Here is a 21,150-nt window from a genome sequence, read left to right as displayed (position 1 = left end):
TGCACCAGGCTGTAGAAACAAGGTCATTAAGTATATTCAAAGCTGAGATAAACAGATTTTTAATCAGTTAGGAAATCAAGGGTTTAGGGAAAAGCAAAAAAGTTGAATTGAAGATTGTCTGATCAACCATGATCTCAATGAATCGCAGAGTACGCCTGGCAGGCTGAAGAGCCTATGTCTGCTCCTACACCTATGGACTTTGGCTGTACTATTTCCCAGTACTACTCCAGTCTTAACTAATTCCCCATTACTAACTGGTTTGCAATTAAAAAAAGCTCCTTTTGCAGCTTCATAAACAGTGGCAATCTTCTCAGAAAAAATTTTGTGAGCTATCCCCATCAGCCATCTCTGCAACAGCAGTGTCCAACAGTATACAGCTATAACCTTTCAGGCAAGATAAATAAGGTGTTCACCTACAGCTTATCAAACTCAAGGATAAAACTGGCAAACTTGAAATCTTTAGCCCTCACGTCTGAGTCAGGTGTGGTTTGCTCACCAGATTGGCCCTTAGTCTTCCTTCTCAGTTCAAGATACATGAATTTAAACTTTTTTTCTTTTTCCTGTAATTATTTCCTATTTCTTGATTTGCTTCAGTTTATTATTGTCATGTGTACCTAGGTACAGTGAAAAACTTTGTTTTGCATGCAGTACAGGCAGATCATACCATTCAGAGTGCATTCGATCAATACAATGGAATGAAAGATACAACATTACAGCTGCAGGGAAGGCACACAAAGAGCAAGATTAACATTTAAGTTAAAAGGTCCATTCAGAAGTTTGATAATAGCAGGGATAAGGCTGCTTTCGAATCTGTTGGTACGGGTGTTTAACCTTTTGTACCTTCTGGCCATTAGGGAGAGGTTGGAAGAGATTGAAACCAGGGTGGGAGGAGTCTTTGATTATGTTGGTGGCCTTTCCGAGGCAGCAAGTACAAACGGAGTCAATGGATGGAAGGTTGGCTCACATGGTAGAATAGGCTGTGTTCATAACGCTCTGTAGTTCCTTATGGTCCTGGGCAGAGCAACTGCCATACTGAGCTGTAATGCACCTGGATAGAACGCTTTCTATGGTGCATCTAAGAAATTGGTAACAATCTTGATGAATATGCCAAATTTCTTTAGCCTTCTGAGGAAGTAGCAGTGTTGTGCTTTCTTGATCATAGCATCGACACGGGTGGACCAGGGCAGATTACTGGTGACCATCACTCCTGAGAACTTGACTCTCTCGACCCTAAGTTGTTCTTTTAGCCAATCCAATTTTATCTGTTTCATTGCCTTTAGCTTCTAGCTGCAACTATGTTGCCACTTGTTTTGCAACTTCTGTTCTACTGGCTTTTGGGTGAAACCTCACCTCAAATTGCACTTTAAATCTTCCAAGGAACAGGGCTTGCAGCGCTTCACAAATTATTTCATACTTCTGTACGAAAGCAATAACATTAACAGTTTTAAATGGTAGAAACTCATGAAAACCTTTTCTCCTTACAGTGCTTTTCTCATAACAATTTTTGAATAATTTGTTTCTCCACTGTGCTGTTAGTGTTTGCATGTAGGAAACAAAAAATGAGACATCAAACATGGTAATAAGCTTGAAAAGGAGAGAAGGTGTCTAATACAGACAGGAAGGTAAAGGTAACTGGAATTTAAATTTCTTGAAGTTCTCAAGAACTGAGAATACCCAAGTCCTGACGTTCAGTATGTTTCCTTTCTTCAACAGTGACAATATTTGCAGATATCAAGTTGTCAATGATTAATTGTTTTAGCCTTTTAACTTGGACATTTTTTTCAAAAATTAATATATTAAAGTTTTAGTTGAGCAGTAAAAATTAAATTGTACTCGCTGAATGAAATGTGAATGTAAAAAAAGAACAGGCTCACATTTAAAAACGTTGGAAAATGTTTTTAATGGAAAATGATGTACAGGAAAGTACCATACAACTGAAAGAAATACAGCTACACCAAAATTACAAGGAAACTTATTTTCTACAAAAATTGCCTTATGTCGAAAACACAAAATTCTCTAAAACAAAGGTCAATTAGTAGGAGGAGGAGGAGGAACACCTGGTGGTGGCAGAGGTGTAGGAGGTGCAGATACTGGTGCAGAATCACTGGGAAGTGGAGGCCTAATCATAGGTGGAACTGAAGCAGGGGGAGGCCCCTGCGGGGTTGGCGGCGGCGGGAGGCCCTGCGGGGTTGGCGGCGGCGGGAGGCCCTGCGGGGTTGGCGGCGGCGGGAGGCCCTGCGGGGTTGGCGGCGGCGGGAGGCCCTGCGGGGTTGGCGGCGGCGGGAGGCCCTGCGGGGTTGGCGGCGGCGGGAGGCCCTGCGGGGTTGGCGGCGGCGGGAGGCCCTGCGGGGTTGGCGGCGGAGGGAGGCCCTGCGGGGTTGGCGGCGGCGGGAGGCCCTGCGGGGTTGGCGGCGGAGGGAGGCCCTGCGGGGTTGGCGGCGGTGGGAGGCCCTGCGGGGTTGGCGGCGGAGGGAGGCCCTGCGGGGTTGGCGGCGGAGGGAGGCCCTGCGGGGTTGGCGGCGGCGGGAGGCCCTGCGGGGTTGGCGGCGGCGGGAGGCCCTGCGGGGTTGGCGGCGGCGGGAGGCCCTGCGGGGTTGGCGGCGGCGGACCTTGCGGGGTTGGAGGTGGACCCTGTGGAGCTGGTGGAGGACCCTGCGGGGCTGGAGGGAGACCTTGAGGAGTCGGCGGAGGACCTTGTGGTGTTGGTGGTGGTCCCTGCGGAGTTGGTGGTGGTCCCTGCGGAGCCGGAGGAAGCTGTGGTGGACCAGGTGGCACTGGGCCAGCTGGTGGCATCGGTGGCATGGGCATGCCTGCTGGTCTTGGAGGCGGAAGGGCATCTGGTGGCATGGGAGCTCTTGCTGGCACACCATTCATAAGTGGTGGTGGTGGTGGTCTGTTCTTTATCCCAGGTGGTCCAATTGGTAAGGTCGGTGGTTGCAACGGTTTTTCCATCTTGAAATGGAACTGAAGAAAAAACTGGGGGGGGGGGAGAAATAGGAGGTCAAACAGTTCTGAAGAAAAGTTAAATTGGACTCAAAGCATTATTTTTGCTTCTCGCTCTGCAGATGCTCCCAGGCCTACTGAGTTTCTCCAACACACATTATTTTTACTTAAGATGGTCAAACTAATTGTGGCACATTATCTTTGTATGAAGGCCCTGAAGCTAGATTTTGCAAGTGATCAAATAAATCTGTGAACATTTGGTTACGAATATGTATGTGTGTTATTTTTAACCATATTTTCCACAGAAATGAATGCATGTGACAAGCATGCTATTAAAACTGTAACATACCTCAAGATGGCAACATGTATCACTTTTATTATTACAACAGAACCCCTATGCATTTCGTCTCCAAACAGACATACAACACATGGTTAACCCGGATGTGATAGAATCAAGATTGCTGCATTTCTCATGGTTATGTCTTAAGAACAACCACGTGTGAGCCATAATGAAGATCAAAAAAAACTATCCTCAATATGCACACTATGTTTTCCTTTAAATTTACAATGCTTTGCTACTGACCCGGCAGGAATCACAAAACCATTTAGCACAGCAGGTGACAATTTTGGTCATCGTGTCTGAACTGCAGTTTGACGAGCTATCCAATTAGATCCAACCTTCCATGTTTTTCTCCATAGCCCTGCATACTTTTCCCCTTTAAACATAGTTTTGTTTTAAAAGTTATTGCTGAATCTGCTTCCACTATTCATGTGTATACTTCGATATTTTTCCTCACCCTCATTTGTGGCCATTATTTCTCAGCCATTTGCCACTTAAGTCTTGGCTGAATTGACATCAAGTTGGAAGGCTTTTGGACCCTTTTATGCTCTTAGGACTTTTGTCTGGCTATCTCTCTGTCCACAAACCTTCATTTAAAAAAAAATACAGTAAACAGCAATTTTCTGGTCCCACTTTAGCCTACCTTCCTATATAAAAAACATATGGCAGCTCAGAGCAGCAGTTGGGTGTATGTCGGGACACAGAGTATGGCTGTTTTTTTGGTATGGAGGAGTCTGTACAGTGGTCCTCCCAGGAACAGTAACGACTCATTCTTCCTATCAAAATGAAGAGAGGCAATGTAAAATGAAGGGCACAATTCGAAAGGGGATATAGTGGCAGAGAGAACTGAGGTCCAAAAGCATTGAAGTTGGCCGTAAAGGTCAAGAAAATTGCTAAAAAGGTATCAAGGATGCTGGACCTTATAGATGGATCTATAGGGTACGCAAAAAATAGCCATTGGCAAACCTTCATAAACAGTTTTATTGTCAACTTAAGTATCATATTGAGTTCTGGGCAATGTACTTTAAGATGGATCTGAAGGCTTCAGGGAGGGCAATTTACAAGAATTATTTTAGGGATAACTAACATGGATAGATTAGAAAAGGTGAGGATGTTCTCCTTAAAATAGGTCGAAGCAAATTTGACAGAGATTCAAAATCACAAGGCATCTTGACGGGGTTGGGGAAAGAGGGCGAGAGAGAGAGACAGACAGAGAGCAAGAGAAAAGGAGCAATGCCTCCTATTGACAAAAGTTGAGAAACAGGGCCACTAACAAAGCAATTGACAGCAAATAGCTACTTCCTCACAATGCAGTGGAGGCAAATTCAATTTCACAACAGAATCGGAGAAAGACATGAAAGAAATAAGTTGCAGAGGTAAAGGGAAAGGCTGGTGTACGGAAGTAGCTAAATTGTTTTTGCAGACAGGTGGCCTGGATTTCACAGGCTGAATGGGCTCCTTCCGTGCTCTAACTATTCTATGATTCTTTGTCATCAAATCTGTACCTGGAGCTCTGAATATCAATACAGATGGACATATTCCAGAACTACAATCAAACATTCAAGATAAAATTCCAATAGTATCTGAAAATCAGGCCCCCAAAAGGTGGATTAGATCAAAGTAAATAAGAAGCTGAACGAGATCCACTACAATAAGCAATGCTCAACATATTCAACAATGTGAGCTGGCAGTAAACAAAGTAAACAGGACGTTCAATTCTACTGTTAAACATTTTAGATCAAATTCACATAAGTTACACTAAAAATATGCAATGTTTTGAACAATCTGCACTTGAAGTATTCTGCAGAGTTTTGGCCACAGAATAAAAGTGACTAGGACTCAAGCCCTACAGATGGTTCACAAGAAAGCACAGGCTGATCCTAAATTAGAGGAAATGACTATAATTAATGAATAAAGCAGAGTGTGAAAACATCTTCTTTAAGTATACAAGACACTAAATGAAATAGGCAGTGTTACTTTCAGATTGTTATGTATTGTAGGAGCCCAGTGGTAAAGAAACATAGAAAATAGGATCAAGAATAGGCCATTCATGCTTACTGTACCATTCAATATGATCAAGCCCGAAAAGCTATTTCTTCACATGGGGTATCACAACTGGAGGTGTGATGATGTTAAAGTGCTCGATGATGCAAGTACAAGAGATACAAATGGATATTCTGGGAGGATAATCCAACCAATGTCGGAAGTCATGTTGCACACTACAGGATATTGGTTAGGGCACTTTTGGAATACTAAATGCAATTCTGTTCTCCCTGCTGTAGGAAGGATGTTGTGCATCTTGAAAGGATCAGAAAAGATTTACAAGCATGTTGTCAGGGCTGGAAGGTTTGAGTTATACGGAGAGGCAGAACAGTTTGGGGCTATTTTCCCCCGGAGCCTCAGAGGCAGAGGGATGACCTTATAAGAGATTTATCTAATTATGAGAGACATATTTAGGGTGAAGAGCTAAGGTCGTATCCCCAGGGTAGGGGATCCCAAAACTAGATGGTATAGGTATTAAATGAGAGGAGAAACATTTAGAAGTTGCCCCTTAGGTCCCTTTTTCACGTTTGGGGGGTGGATATACAGAAGAAGTTGTCACAGAAAGTAGTCCAGGCAGGTACAATTACAACAGTTGAAAGGCATCTGAATGGGTATACGAATAGTATGGATTTACAGGGATAAGTGGAAAATGCTGGGAAATGGGACTAGATTATTTTAGAATATCTGGTCCGCATGGATGGGTTGGACTGAAGGGTCTGTCTCCATGCTGTACAGCTCTATGGCTCAATGACACCATCGCCTGCCAGTAAATCAGTGCCCTGGCATCATCTTTGTGTGCCCCCATCTCACTTGAACAGGAGGTTGGTGCCATTGATGCCAGCGATAGGCACCTGTTGTTGCTGCCGCTTGCTCAAAACCCTGCTCTCTGCCTCACCCACTGCTGCATTCTCACTTGTTTGTTGCTTCACTTAGGGTGGAGGGTAGTGAATGAATCAACAAGTGTTCAAGGACTGGGACAGGGCAGTGATCCAACAGTTGTCGAAAAACACTTTTTTTGATGTATGCGGCTACCATGGTCTCATTGCAGTCCTAAGCACTGAGTGAGCAGTGAGTGTGAAATTGCAATGGCAGCAAATGCAGTTTTGAATTAAATGTACCAAAACTTTCTCCATCTGTACTTATTTTATGAGGATAAGAGAGCTCCACTGTGTTGCTATGTATTCTCTTGCAGGGATTTTAAAGGATTCCACTATCTGGAAATCTTAAAACAAAAGCAGAATTGCATTGCAGACAGAAGCTAGTTATAATGAAAGAATGTACACGTTGTCTACTTTCTGTTTGATGTAAAGCAAAAATGTGAAATAAACTTTAGATTACCTGTTTCGTTTCTCTATTCCAGTGGGTCCAAAACTTCCCCTCAACTTTATCAATTTCTCTACTTGGCACCTATATGCAGTTAAAGATGTGATATGATAGTTTGTTGAGTACATTCAATCTCCGATAGATGTTTCAATATTCCATCTACTTCCCTTAATAATCCAAACTAAATATGCAGAGTACAAGACATGCATAACATTCACTTTAAACATCTTTTCAACAATAAATTAAAATGCGAGAAATTTGTCCAAGCACTATTATAAAATCTGGTCCATTTGCTCAGAAATCCATAAAAAAATTGTTTTTTTTCCTTATCTTCGTCTTTCCATTTTGTAAAAGGTTTCCATCAATAATATTAAAAAATTCCCTGTTTGTTTTGTTTCCTCTCACTAACCATCCATGATCACCAACACTTCTATCCCACAAAACATCATAAATAAAAGCGGATTGAAGTGATTCCTGTTACCCTGCAAAATTCAACGGCATAGTTTATATACGTAAGCTAAGGATCAGCTAGTACAGTGGCAGGACACCTGCAGTTGCTGCAATGCAGAGTGACAACAACAGCATGGGTTCATTTCCAAAACCAGCTGATTTGGAAGGTCTCACCTTCTCAATCTCATCCTCGCCTGAGGGGTGGTGACCTCAGATTAAACCACCCCCAGTCACTTCTCTCTAATGAGAGTGCAGCCCTATGGTCCTCTGGGATTGTGATACTTTACCTATATGTAACTAAACTAGTACTAGCACTTAATTTTACATCATCCTTATTATACATTCTTGACATAGAACAGCATGCATGTTGGTAACTCTATAACCTACTCTTGCTAATTCAAAATCACCTAACTCAAATTACATAATAATGCAGCTTTTAAGTCTCAAATCTCCAATGTGTACTTTAAATCAACAAGGTCATTAAATAATTCAGATTCCCATTGTAAGAAGCCCGGTTTGAATGATCAGGAATAGCACGTGTGTGGAAACAGCATCAGATTTTGTCTGTCATAGCAAACAAATTTATCCGACTCTCCAGGTAGCACAACAATCTATGTGTGTACAATACCTTAAAAGAAATGGTTTCATATGGCTCTGCTGCAAACAACAGGTACTGCCAACGCCTGTCAGGTGGTTCAATTCGCTGCTCATATGCAGACATAAACCGGTGGCGTGGGATTACACCTTCTGCAATTTCAGGATAATCAATCTAAGAGATAAAAATGGTTATTTTTAACAAATAAACCATTAGACAAAGATACAATCAGCTAGCGTAAGCTACTATATACGTTGGTGGAGGATATAAAGTTAGCTACTTAACCTGGTATGTGCTTAAGATTAACATCAATACCCCAGCAATTGTATGGGGAAAACACGTTTGGATTCTTCCTTACTAGTCATTGCAGTCACAGGTTAAAATTGTTTCCTTTTGACTACCTTTATGGACTACAGACAGAACACATCACAGATATATGTGGAGCAACTGCTACCACTGTATTTTAATGGGTACTTGAATCAGACCATTCAGAATGCTGGTTTGATCAATGTATCTTTGGTTACATTCACTATTAAGTATCCCATGGAGCTGAAAGTCTGAGGTAGTTAAGGGAATAAATCTTTTTTTGCTGAGATAGCTTCAAAGAAGTCTGGAAAGTCATTTTTGGTGACAAAAGCAAAATGCATGACAATTTATATGATAAGTCAGAGGTCTTTGTGCTACCAGATACCTTGCTCACCATGTTTCAAGATTCATTACAGGTGAAACTGCTTTTGACACTGATGAAATTGCTAAAGGTTATTATAACTGCAAATATATGGACTGTTTTGAGCATGGTTCAACTGCCTGGTCTATGCTGAATAGATTTCTTCAGTGCTTTACAGCAAAAAGCAATCTAAAAGCATACATTTTTCTACAAATGAAAATTAAGGGAATTACTGTGAAGCACAGCAGGTATTCTAGTTCACTGTTTGACCCACAAGTTTAATTACATCTAACGTAAAATTGGAAAGATAAAGGTTACAAGCTGGTTCAACCAAAGATGTGGCTCGAATGCTGAACGCACGACAATGTCTAGTGTTAAAACACCAAAATGAAAAGGTTTGCCAAGGGAGTGGCAACATAGTGGCAAAATCAAAGGACTGGTAATCCAGTGTCCCAGACCAACATCATGGGTTCAAATCCAACCATTATAATCGATGTACATAGAGCAGTAGTGTACATTACCTGAAACAGAAGACTTTGTTGTCCCACTTCTGCATCCCTCTGTTTGGTCACTACAAAAAAAGTTAAAACTTCGATGCATCTTTGTCAGTTTATTTAAAATAAAGTCCTCTAAAACAGACCACAGCAATTTTCTTCTCTTACTGGGATAAACAGTGAGGTAACTTACATGGCAATTTTCACCGTGAATCTTAACGATTGTGTCTTTTTTACCACGAGATCTCCCCAATATCAAAACTTCTCAGTTGTACCAGAAATTTCCAGATTGAACATAAGAAATAGGAGCAGGAACAGTTAATTCAGCTCCTGAAACCTGTGCCATAATTCTACAAGATCATGGCTGATCTGCCACAAGCCTTGACTCCTCTACCATGCTAGCTCATCCTAGTTCTAAACTCCTCAATATTTCAATAATCTATCTGCTTCCTTTTCAAATACTTTCAGTGACCTAACCTCTATACATACACTGACAGAAAATTCCACACATTCACCAGCTAGCGAAAATAAATTTTTTCCATTTCAGTTATAGATGAAAGGCCCCTTATTCAGTAACTATGTAGCCTAGATTGAGATTCCCCCACTAATGATGACATCATCGTAACATCTAACCTATTAAGACCGTCACCTAATTCCTATAAACTCTAATGAATAAACACCTAATCTGTTTAGTCATTTTTGAAAAGTAAGCCTCTTCATCCCAACAGTCAGTCTAGTGTGTTTCTTTGCACCATTATCTACGTCAATACATCGATTCTTAAAAACAGGGACCAAACTGCACCCCATTCTCCAGATGCAACCTCATGAACACTCAATGCAGTTGTAACAAGATTTATCTATTTTTAAATTCCAACCCTCTAGCAATAAAAGCCATCATTCTGTTTGTCATCTTATTTACCTGCTGCAACGGCATGCTAACCTTTTGAGTTTCATGCACAAGAACACCTAAATCCCTGTGCTGCACTTTTATGTAGTCTCTTTTGATTCAGCTTACCAAAGCACATAAACTCACATTTTCCCCACATTAAATCCATCTGTCAAGTTTTTGCCCATTCACTCAACCAATCTATATTCTCCTGCAGATTCCTTATGCCCTCATTGCACCCTGCCCTCCCACCTAGTTTTGGATCATTATCAAATTTGGATATATTACATTCTGCCCTTCCTCCAAGTTATCAACAAAGATAGTAAATAAAGTGAGGCCCTAAGATTTATCCTTGTGGCACTCTTCCAGTTATACCTTTCCAATATGAAAAAATTCAATTAATCCTGACTCTCTGTCTTCCATGTGTTAACCAACCTTCAATCCATTAAGAATCAATGTATCAACATGGATGATGGTTCTGAGGAAGGGTCTCCAGATCCGACAGATTACCCTCTGTTTTTTACCTTCACAGATGCTGCCAGACCTGCTCAGCTTTTCCACCAACTTGTTTTTGTTCAATCCATGCTTGTGCATTATCTAAAATACCGTGACCTCCAATCTTGTGCAATAATCTTTTATGTGGCACTTTATGAAATGCCTTCTGGAAACTAAAATACATGATTTTTGCTTGATCCATTTATCAAATCTATTGTTACATGATCAAAAAACTTGAGCAAATTTGTCAAACATGATTTCCCCTTCAGAAAACCACGATGTCTCTGTGTGACTGCATCAGGCTTTTCTAAATGTCCAATTTCTTCCCTAATAATGAACTCTAGCAATGATAGATGTTAGCCCAACTGGTTTCTGTCTCCCTTCCTTCTTGAACAGGTGCAACACATTAGTAGATTTCCAATCTGCTAGAACTCTCCTAGATTCCAGAGAGCTCTTGAATATTTTGACCAATGCCTCCACTACCACCGCAGCAACTTCTTTTAAAATCCTTGGATGCAGGTCACTGGGTGCTGACAACTTGTCTGCTTTCAATCTATTAGGCTAACAAATACTTTGTCCCTCATCATAGAGACTGTTAGAAGACTGTTCCCTCCTATTAGCACCTTCTTTTTCTTTGACATATTTATAGTGTCCTTCAACATGAAAATGTTAATGTAATATGGTGCAAAATGTTTGTTTAAATTATCCACATTTCCCTGTTTTCTATAATCAATTCCTCAGTTGCATTCTCCAAAGGTCCCACATTCATTTTTGCTACTCTCTTTTATACATGTATAGAAGCTCTTGCTGCTTTTTAAAAATATATTTTCTTGTGAATTTACTTTCATTATCAATGTTTCCCTTGTTAGTAGCTTTTTAGTTATCTGCTGCTGATTCCTAAAAAAATCCCAATGCTCTGGCCTCCCATCAGTTTATGCAACCTGTTATGCCTTAGTTTTTGATTGAATATTATCCCTAACTATGGGTGTTCATTCTTCTCATTGAGTCCTTCTTTTTGATGAGAATTATATTTTTTCTGAGCATGGCAAAATATCCCCTTACACATTTTGCCACTACTCATCTTCAGACCCTTCCTTAGTCTATTCTCCCAGCCCACTTTAGCTGATTCTTTCTTGGTTCCTTTGTAATTTCCCTTATTTATGTTGAAGATGCTGGTTTGATACCCAAGTTGTTTCTCCCCAAACCAAATTTGAAATACTAACATATTGTTTCATCACTCCCTAGAGCACGCTTAGCCAGGAGATTACTCCTACCTCTTTACACATTAAGGATATAAAATAGTCTGTTCCAGAGTAGAATCTGCAATGTACTCCTCTAAGAAACAATCCCTGGTGCACTCTACAAATTTGTCTTCTACATGACTTCTGTGCACTTGATTTGTCCTGTGAACATGCAGAGTAAAATCACCCATTTCAATTGGGTTCCCTTCATACACATTTCCATTATGTCCAATTTATATTTTGTCCTGCAGTGAGGCAACTCTTCAAGAACTTTCAGACATTTCCATCCATGATTTCTTTCAGTTGCTATTCCTTACTTCCACACAAACTAATTTCATTGATTGAATATGGAGACTGCATACAACACATTTGTGAGTATTAAAAATGGCAATTTCTTAATAAGTACATTTCAGTAGACTTGCTTGACCAGCAGGAGGCACAATTTAAAAGGAGTTAGGGAGCTAATGGGCAACTCTCAAGTTATTTAGTTTGGTGATAATTCAGCGTTTCATTATTCTTTAACAGTTCACCCTGCATAATTACTAAAAACTTCAAAAACTGTTTTCCACATTTCATATTCCTAAACCATGGAATGTTTAGCGAAATACAAAAGTTTATAATTAACTGGCAATAAAACCCATATATTTCTGCAAAAGTTACAAGTACTTTGCTACACTCACCCACTGTGACACTCAAGGCTCAAAAAAATACCTTTATAACCTGGCCGGCCAATTTTCACAAACTTTTTCACTTCCACTTTAACCTTCTCTGGGGCAGGCTGTGCTGGTGATTCCTTTGCCTCTTTTGCAGCTCGTCGTGCCCTGTATTCAAAACACAACATGGACCATTTGTTGGAAATCCCATGATTTGATGACTACCCCCTAATAATAATAGCTGGTTCATTTTTTTGATCAATTGTGACCAATTCCAGCACATTTACCAAAATCGTGTAATTGGTGCTCAACTGCATGGTGATTGACAGGTCTATATATATTAAACGTATAGGCCATTTATGCATCGCATCCAAGTGCTTGAACTCACTAGGAATTAAATATGCAATTCTGCATGATTATTTCAAAAAGAGCTATAGCAAGTGATTACTGATGGTTTGACATTTTAAAGTAGCAGTTTGTCTGTGTCCATAAATTAAATATTTAGTTTTACAATATATGAATTTGAAGGTACTGAGCATGCTTTAAAAAAATGTTGATTATTCCTTAGGCTGAGTTAGTCCATTGCAAAATAAATCTGCATCCGAAACTGATGGATATACGAACAGCAAGTTTTTAAAAAAAAAATTCATGGAATCTGGGCATTGCTGGTAAACTAGCATTTGCTGCCCATCCCCAAGAAGGTGGGAGTGAATTGACTTCTTGAATTGCTACCTGTCTGATATAGGTGCACTAACAATGCTGTTATGGAAGGTTTAAATATATCCTTCTACATAATGGGTTGTAAAGCTACATTATTTGTTGCTGAGCATGCCACTAAGGAATCCACAGACAAACAACTAGGTTCAAAGATACAATCATCTTGAGAACCCTGGCCTTCCATAAGACAATGTGATAGATGGCTGACTCAGCAGCACAGTGGGATAGAAACTCCTCAAACTCCTCTATAATGCCTCAAATTAGAAACTCTTAATATTGCTGCTTTGAGAGAGAATGTGTTGAGTAAAAGCCAGGCACTATTCCACTGGGAACCAAGTCACCCTAAGCCATTTAATCCAATCTCCCAACAATCTGTAAAGCAACAAGAATGCACATGGTTGCACCGTCCAGTTGGTAGGATGAACATCACTGACATCAAAGCTCCATTCAAAGCACTGTTTTATTTGGAAGGCTTTAGCACTCTCAGAGGTTTACCACGAGTGTGAATATTTTTTAGCACATCCATTTGGCTGCTGAGTACCAAGAAGAAACTTTCTTGTGGATAGAGGTAACAGGTACTTTCTTCACAAATTCTGAAATCTTTCATATATCTGACAACAGCACTGACTCCTCTCATCTACCTCTCACTATATTTCTTCAAAGGGCCTTCTGAGAAAGAGCTAACAGAATGAAACAAAGACTTTTTTTAACCCCAAATTTTATATTTAAAACCTTGCATCAATGAATGGAAGACTCTATTCAAATGGAAGGCAGTATTCAAATGCAGTAAAAGTTTTGACAGATAACAGCTGCAATATAAACAGAAAATCTCAACTAATGGCATTGACCTGCATATTTTACAGTTTATGTTTTTCTAATGAGACAAGTATTTGTTAAAATAAAGGAACTGAACACAGAATAATTGCAAAAACATATTTTTACTGGATGTGAGTTTGCTCGCTGAGCTGGAAGGTTAGTTTTCAGACGTTTCGTCACCATTCTAGGTAACATCATCAGTGAGCCTCCGACGAAGCGTTGGTGTTATGTCCCGCTTTCTATTTATATGTTAAGGTTATAAATAGAAAGCGGGACATAACACCAGCGCTTTGTCAGAGGCTCACTGATGATGTTACCTAGAATGGTGACGAAACATCTGAAAACTAACCTTCCAGCTTAGCGATCAAACTCCCATCCAGAGCTACCTGAGCTACAAATCTTCTCAAAACTCACATATTTTTACATTAAACATAATTTTACACTTACAGATTAGTCTGATGTTTTTTCCCTTGTGTGTGTGCCAAATAGCTTCCCTATAGAAGAAAAATTCAAATCAAGTTAAAACAGTACTTTAAAAGAGTCTAATTTTATATGCAATTAAAGGATAGGCAACTTGGGTAAATTAACTGAACAAACCTCAACATCAGAAATGTAAAAGATAGTTCCAAGAATACAACACTTTATTTGAGAGAAAACCTGATTTAAAAGAAAAAATTGCTGGTGGTACCGGGAGGAAGATCAGTAGGTTAAAGCTTTGTATTTGCTTTTGAATACTCGATCTAATTTAAGTCCTAACAGGCAGGTCAATAAAACCCCTATATTAAGGATGAGAATGTCAAATGCATTTGAGTTATTTTCAATGCAATTTCCAAAAAGCAAGTTCATCAATAATCTTGTTCTTAAAGCAGTATTTAGACTCATCCAAACTAGTGGAAAACAGAAGTGTCCAGCTTAAAGAATTTGATGTAAACCTATTTAAATATCCACATATGTTCTGTGGGAAATCATCCCATTATCAGCATTACTTTTGTCTTGATGTAATAGAAATTTAGTCCAACCATATAAAAATGAATTAAGTGACTTTAGAAGATGTGTTGCAAAATATTATGGAAAAATTAATTACATACAAACTCAGCTAGCTTAAATAAGATTACGCAAAAAATAAAGATGTTACACCTGATGTTACACCTCAAACTGTTGACTGAAAAATAAATCACATCAGCTCAAAGATAGCACCGTAAATCCGAAATGCAACCTTGGCTTGAGTTTCAATTATCGACTAAAATTTACTGTAAAAGGTTTTTTGTTTAAGTGTTTACCTAATTTTCTTACTCATGAGATGTGGGTGCCATTGGCAAGGGTAGTATTTATTGCTCATCCCCAACTGAAGAAGTTGAATAAGTGACATAGATGAGCCGGCCTCTAATACCACTGCAGTCTATGTGCTTATAGGTCCAGCCAAAACACTGTTATTGAGCAAGTTCATAATTTTTAGAGATGCAGGAAGAACGAGCATGACATAGAGGGAGAGCTGCAGGTGATGATGTTCACATGCACCTACTTTGCTTGTTTTTCAAGATGATAAGGGTTATATTTCTGAAGATGCTACCAAAGCATTCTTGGTGAATTGCTGGAATGCATTTTGCTGTAGATGCCATCATGGTGTACCAATGGAGGATGCGAGCAAATGTTGAAGGTGGTGGACAGGGTCATAATGAGCTGCTTTGTCCTGTTTTGTTCAACTTTAATAATTACAGTAGCATTTCTAAGCAAATAAGATAACAATGCCAGTCCAACAACAGCACAAGAACAATTTCATAACATTCCTGTCTATCTGAACATTAGGTTGGAAGAGTTCAGATCTGACAGCAAAAACGACAATGGCTCACTCAGACTTTTATTCTTCTAATGTGCATAAAGTGAGTGTCGTGTCCTAGGTAACAAAGAAGGGAGGCCAAGACAAGACTGTCAGAACCTGTTGCAGTATTTTTCACAATGCCTTTGGACGTAGCTGACAGCTGGCAACAGAAATAAAGATCTTTATTGCCTTATACTGCCATCTGAAGCCCAGATGAACTCCCTCTCCCAGCAGACATTTTCCACTTTTGTGTCAACAAAAAACTAAACTTACCTCATTGTTGTGAAGTGTTAGACAAAGTTTACATTCATAAGAACCCAGGTGATTTTTCATAAAATAGGGATCCTAAAAATTAGAAAGAGAATAGTAATAAAATTTCAATATGCCGAGAGATTTGCAGGAATTTACTGGTACTGATTGCACTCAGAAACTAACCTTATTTATGTCAATGGTTTCCAAAGCTAACTGTCTCAACCGTTCTCTTCGATCTCGATTGCTTTCAGAGGAGGAAGCAACCCCTCCACTGCCAGTTTTCCCTCCTGGTCGATGTTGAAAATCCATAGTTATTTGATGAAGAGTATCTTTTTACAAAATCTGAAAGAGTTTAAAAACAAAAATGCAGATATATTAATAGTCAGTTTCACTTTCTGTACAGAAACTTATCGTTTGTTTCACAAAATGGCAACTTTATGAGGAATGTTTTTGAAGTACTGCATGAATGATCCGATGTCACAGACAATTGTACATCTCAGGAAAAGACAGACAAGGGCCTCTGACGTCCTGAGGTCCACTAGCTGTGAGCATCGCTCTGCAGTTGGAGTGACAGATTGCAGAATCACCTGTGTAATTCTTTTATACACATGTTTTTACAAAAAGGTCAAGTACATTCTAAAGATTTCTTGACGTTATTAACTTATAGACTTCACTATCTTAAATATGGTATAGATTTTAACAATGAAACGTCAGCTTTATGAGCTGGAAAAATATTCATAGTAAATATTTCATACTTGCAAATACCATTCTCTGTTGTAATGCATAGACTTTACCTTTTCACACTTGTGATCTGTTTTTAAATCCAGCCAGTATATTTGTTGATGCCAACTGATTGACTATTACGGCTATGTGTTAAATCAGTTTGGCAAGATTCAACCAGTTCCTGGTAGCAAAGAAGCATTTGTGCAGACTTGTTACTTTTCCTTCACTTTTATACTTTACCAATTTGATTAATCAGGGCTGAGAGTTCAATACAGGTCCTGAAACCATAGTTATAAGCTCCACATTAGTCTCAACAATTAGAAACCAAAAGCAACATCAGAGCTTGGACAATAAAGTATAAAGAGGCTGGTTTGGGTTAAAACCTAGCACCCATGACGAATATATTGTAAAATTAGTCCACAAGTGCAAACTGAAGGTTTGCTCACACCTGCAAAATTCAGGCACCAGCTGTAAATCCTGCAGTGAAGATCAAGTTAGTCTGATCAATTCTAAGCTCACCATTAGAACCCATTCTTCCCCTTTCAATACATTGCCTTCTTGCAGGTTGCCAAATAACACTGTTACTTCACACTAAAATAGTCCATTGATGTGTTAAGCATCTCCAAAAATTTAATTCTCACAAGCTCTCTATCAGCTTCAGCTAATCATCACTGCCCATTATCACGTCCATCCTGACTAAACTGAATTGATTTCTTGTGCCAATTTCAAAGGCCCTACCCCACTCATTCAATCCATGTATAGCTTCTCTTTAATCTATGAAATCTGTAACACTACACTCCAGCCATTGGTATCCATTTCTTTAAATTGGTTTTACTTCTGTCTCCCAACACATATATTCTAATTGCTTAGTACACATCCTTGAAATTTTTCATACTTCTCTACCTGCTTCCTATAGCCTCATGAAAACTGAACTGTTCAAATGCACTACTAGTCTTCCATTGTTCATTTCTCCCCCTTGTAAAATGCTGAGATGGTCACCAATCTCATTAATATAAGTTGTAGTTGGAGTGAAGCTGACGAAATAGAATGCTGGCGTAATTCCAATTGTAAGGACTCTGGAGGAGGAACACTACATTGGAACAAAATAGCAATTATTTTCATAGCTTCCTATGAACACATAAACCAAAAATTCACCAGGATGTTACCAGGACTTGAGGGTTTTTTTATTCATTTTATGGGATGTGGGCACTGCAGGCTGGCCAGCATTTATTGTCCATTCCTAGCTGCCCTTGAGAAGGTGGTGGTGAGCTGCCTTCTTGAACTGATGTAGCCTATCATTGTGGGTTGACCCACAATGCCATCGGGGAGGGAATTCCAGGATTTTGACCCAGTGACTGTGAAGGAACATCAATGTATATCCAAGTCAGGATGGTGAATGGCTTGGAGGGGAACTTGAACTTGGTGGTGTTCTTGTGTATCTACTGCCCTTCTCTTTCGAGATGGAAGTTATCATGGGTTTGGAAGGTGCTGTCAGAGGATCTTTGGTGAATTTCTGCAATGCATCTTGTAGATAGTACACACTGCTGCAACTGTGTGTTGGGGGTGGAGGGAGTGAATGTTTGAGAATGTAGTGCCAAAATTTTGGCATTAGTCCCTAGATGTTAGCAAGGAGGACTGTAGAGGGTTGACAGGGCTTTTAATAGACAGAAAGCAGAGAGTAGGAATTAACAGACCATGCTCAGGAAAGCAGGCTGTTAAATAATGCACAAAACTATATTGACTTGTGTTCATAAGCTATTTTCAGTCCAATAATTTCAGCTTAGGCACCAACTGTCATATTTCAAAATTTGCTGATGACACCAATTTGGGTGGGTACATTGTGAAACAGACTAAGAAAGGCTTCAAGAAGAATTTAGACAAACTTAGTGAATTGGCTAGAATATGCAGGTGGAAAATAATGTGAGTCAATGTGCAGTTATTTGCTTTAATTGAGAAACAAAAACAGAAAAGCAGACTTTTTCCTAAATGGTGAGAGGTTGGAAACTGAGGATGTCCAAAGATCCTACAAGTTAGCATTCAGGTTCAACAAATAACTAGGAAGGCATATGGTATGCTGGCTCTCCATCATAAGGGGACTTGAAAACAGGAATAAAAATATCTTGCTGCAGTTGAATAAAGCCTTTGCATGACCTCACCTGGAGTACAGTGTGCAGTTTGATTCCCATATCTAACAAAGGGATATGCATGCCAGAACAGGAGGGGAATGGAGGTTCACTAGATTAATCCCTGGGGTAGTGTAATTTTTCTATGATGGATTGAAGATGATGGATCTGCATTCTCTAAAGTTTCAAGACAAAATGAGGGATGAACTCACTAAAACTTACATAATGCTTACAGGATGCGAGAAGGCAGGGAAGCTGTTTCATCTGGCTGGTAAGTATAATTCCAGGGGACATAAACTAAGGAAGGGTAAGCTAAGTTCAAATCAAGACGTGCATGAATCTTGTCACTCAGAGGGTAATGAATATTGGAATTCTCTACCCAGGGGCTTCGGAAACTAAAAAAAAATTTGAGATATTCAAGTCAGAAATTAATGATATCAAACAGTACTAATATAGTGCAGGGAAGTGGTGTTGAAGTAAACGAATGGTGATGCAGGCTTGACTAGTTACATGGTCTGTTCCTGTTCCCAATGTAAATGCTAAGTTGCTGTTGTTGAACACATCCTGGTTTAATACTTCATCCAAAAAGCATAACATCTTCAAAGATGCAGAGTTGTCTCAAAATTCACTTAAATATTGAGCACTTACATGCTCAGCTACTGGAGGGCAGGTTAAATTTACTATATTCAGACTTGGAGATGAGCTGATCCCAAGTGATACTAGGAACGAGGCCAAAGTCAGTTGTTCCAAACAGCAAACCAAGCTTGTTTATGGTGGATCCTTGGTGAGCAATTGAAGAGAGATAGACTCAGTTTTTCGCAAAGGGTCAGAACATCAGCTAAGATCATTCCAGAGAAGTTTCTAACCCATTCACACTCATCCAAACAGGGGCAGCATCAAATCAAGGAAACAGCAAGGACACAAATGTTGGCATTATCTGCATACTTGGGTAGAATGTAACGGTACTAACAGCTGAAATTGTGGTCAGGCAATATATATTTTAAAAAACTGGTAGAAGATTAACATTCTGGGAACACACATGGCATAGGAACAAAAAGATAAATATTTGTGATGATGTGCTGAATGTTTCAACTCAAGCCATTGGGAAAAACTACAGAATAGAACAGATGCAACCAGTGATCAATCTTGTGAAATGTAGTTAAAGCTGAAGCAAAAATCTGTCGTCAGAAATAAAGAAGATTCCCTCACCACACAAGTGTTTGGAAGCATATATATTAACAAAAACATTCCTCCTTACATCATTCATGTACATATGCAGTACAAACATTTTCCACTACTCTTAAACTAAATGTATGGAAAAGGAATAGACCACCCAGTTCATTAAGCTTGGGCCACCACATAATACAAATGTCATTGACTTTCTGCCTTAACTTCATAAATCCTATATCAGGAATTTGTGAGACACCAACAATCCATCAATCTTAACCTTGAATATACCTAATAACACAGCACCTGTTAGTTTAGTCCAAATACCTCATCCTTTATCCTGAGATTATGGCCCCTCATTTTTCGTTTAACATCCAGAGAAAACAGCTTATCTATATTCACCCTATCATGTCCTGTAAGTTTCAATGAGTTCAACTCCAAATCTTCAAAGCTCTAAGAAATATATACCCAATCTCCTCAATCCCTGGTATAACAAACATGCTGTCGGAGGGATTAATTTGATGAACTGCCATTGTGCTCCTTCTATGGCAAGTACATCCCCTTTTCAGAAGGGTCGAGTGACATACTGGTAAACACCCTACATCTGAACCAGAAGGCCTGGGTTAAAGTCCCTCTGATGCTCTAGAGGTACATCATAATATTTCTGAACAAGTTGATCAAAAAATATTTATCCCCTGCTCAGGATAGGAAAACAAAACTGTAGGCAGTACTCCAAGACAGAATTCTAAAGATTCAAAATCTAACCCATTAAGTGATAACAAAGTGTGAAGCTGGATGAACACAGCAGGCCAAGCAGCATCTTAGGAGCACAAAAGCTGATGTTTCGGGCCTAGACCCTTCATCAGAAAAAGATTCTCGGATTCTCCAGCATCTGCAGTTCCCACTATCTCTAACCCATTAAGTGCGTTGTTGTAAAAACTTCTCCTCATCTCAGTGTTAGGTACTCGGTCCTCTATGCCGAACCACCTTTCTCCTCACACCACCACCCAAAAGTCAAGGGGAAACAAACTCTCAACCTGGTTTCAGTCAGACCAAGCACTTTGCTTATTCAGCTCACTCCGAACAAAGTTGACCCCAATCGCTCCAGCTTTACCATTGAACAAACAAGCAGACACAAAGGAAAACGTTGCATTAAACAGCCTGGAAACACAGGCCTCAGGTTCCTTGGCCAGCTCAGAAAATGGCCGGGTTAACAACCGGTCCGGGGGGGGGGGAAGTGAGGGAAAGAACATTCATCATGACGAAGGTATATTGTGCCTGACCCACCAAGCTCCGGCTACCAGGGACCAATAAACTAGCGGCCTCGAACCATCAGCCCCGCGACTACCTGAACACGCCTCCAACAGCCACCAAAACCGACCGGAAGAAAGTCGCGGCGCACC

At 39.8% G+C, this 21,150-nt stretch overlaps 1 protein-coding gene across 5 annotated transcripts; it reads right to left on the bottom strand.

Annotated features, from left to right (window-relative positions):
• Nucleotides 1-1,881: 1,881 nt before the first annotated feature.
• sf3a2 (splicing factor 3a, subunit 2) lies at nt 1,882-21,148 on the bottom strand. 5 transcript variants are annotated; one of them, XM_048559502.2, is made up of 10 exons: nt 21,035-21,122; nt 16,529-16,735; nt 15,918-16,076; nt 15,756-15,827; nt 14,111-14,157; nt 12,189-12,298; nt 8,883-8,932; nt 7,728-7,868; nt 6,665-6,733; nt 1,882-2,976 (listed from the first exon to the last, which is right to left on the bottom strand). In XM_048559502.2, the coding sequence occupies exons 3-10, from the start codon at nt 16,041-16,043 to the stop codon at nt 2,029-2,031; spliced, it is 1,563 nt and encodes a 520-aa protein (XP_048415459.2). In that variant the 5' UTR covers nt 16,044-16,076; nt 16,529-16,735; nt 21,035-21,122; the 3' UTR covers nt 1,882-2,028. The 5 variants fall into 5 exon arrangements, with proteins under 5 accessions (XP_048415459.2, XP_048415460.2, XP_048415458.2 ...); XM_048559503.2 differs by lacking the exon at nt 16,529-16,735 and having other exon boundaries at nt 21,096-21,148; XM_048559501.2 differs by lacking the exon at nt 16,529-16,735 and having other exon boundaries at nt 21,035-21,144.
• Nucleotides 21,149-21,150: the final 2 nt, after the last annotated feature.

The sequence above is a fragment of the Stegostoma tigrinum genome, chromosome 30 (assembly GCF_030684315.1).
Source record: "Stegostoma tigrinum isolate sSteTig4 chromosome 30, sSteTig4.hap1, whole genome shotgun sequence".
In the NCBI taxonomy this organism is placed as follows: Eukaryota; Metazoa; Chordata; class Chondrichthyes; order Orectolobiformes; family Stegostomatidae; genus Stegostoma; species Stegostoma tigrinum.
Note: the sequence above shows the minus strand (reverse complement) of the source record. Positions and strands in the feature narration are given on the sequence as shown.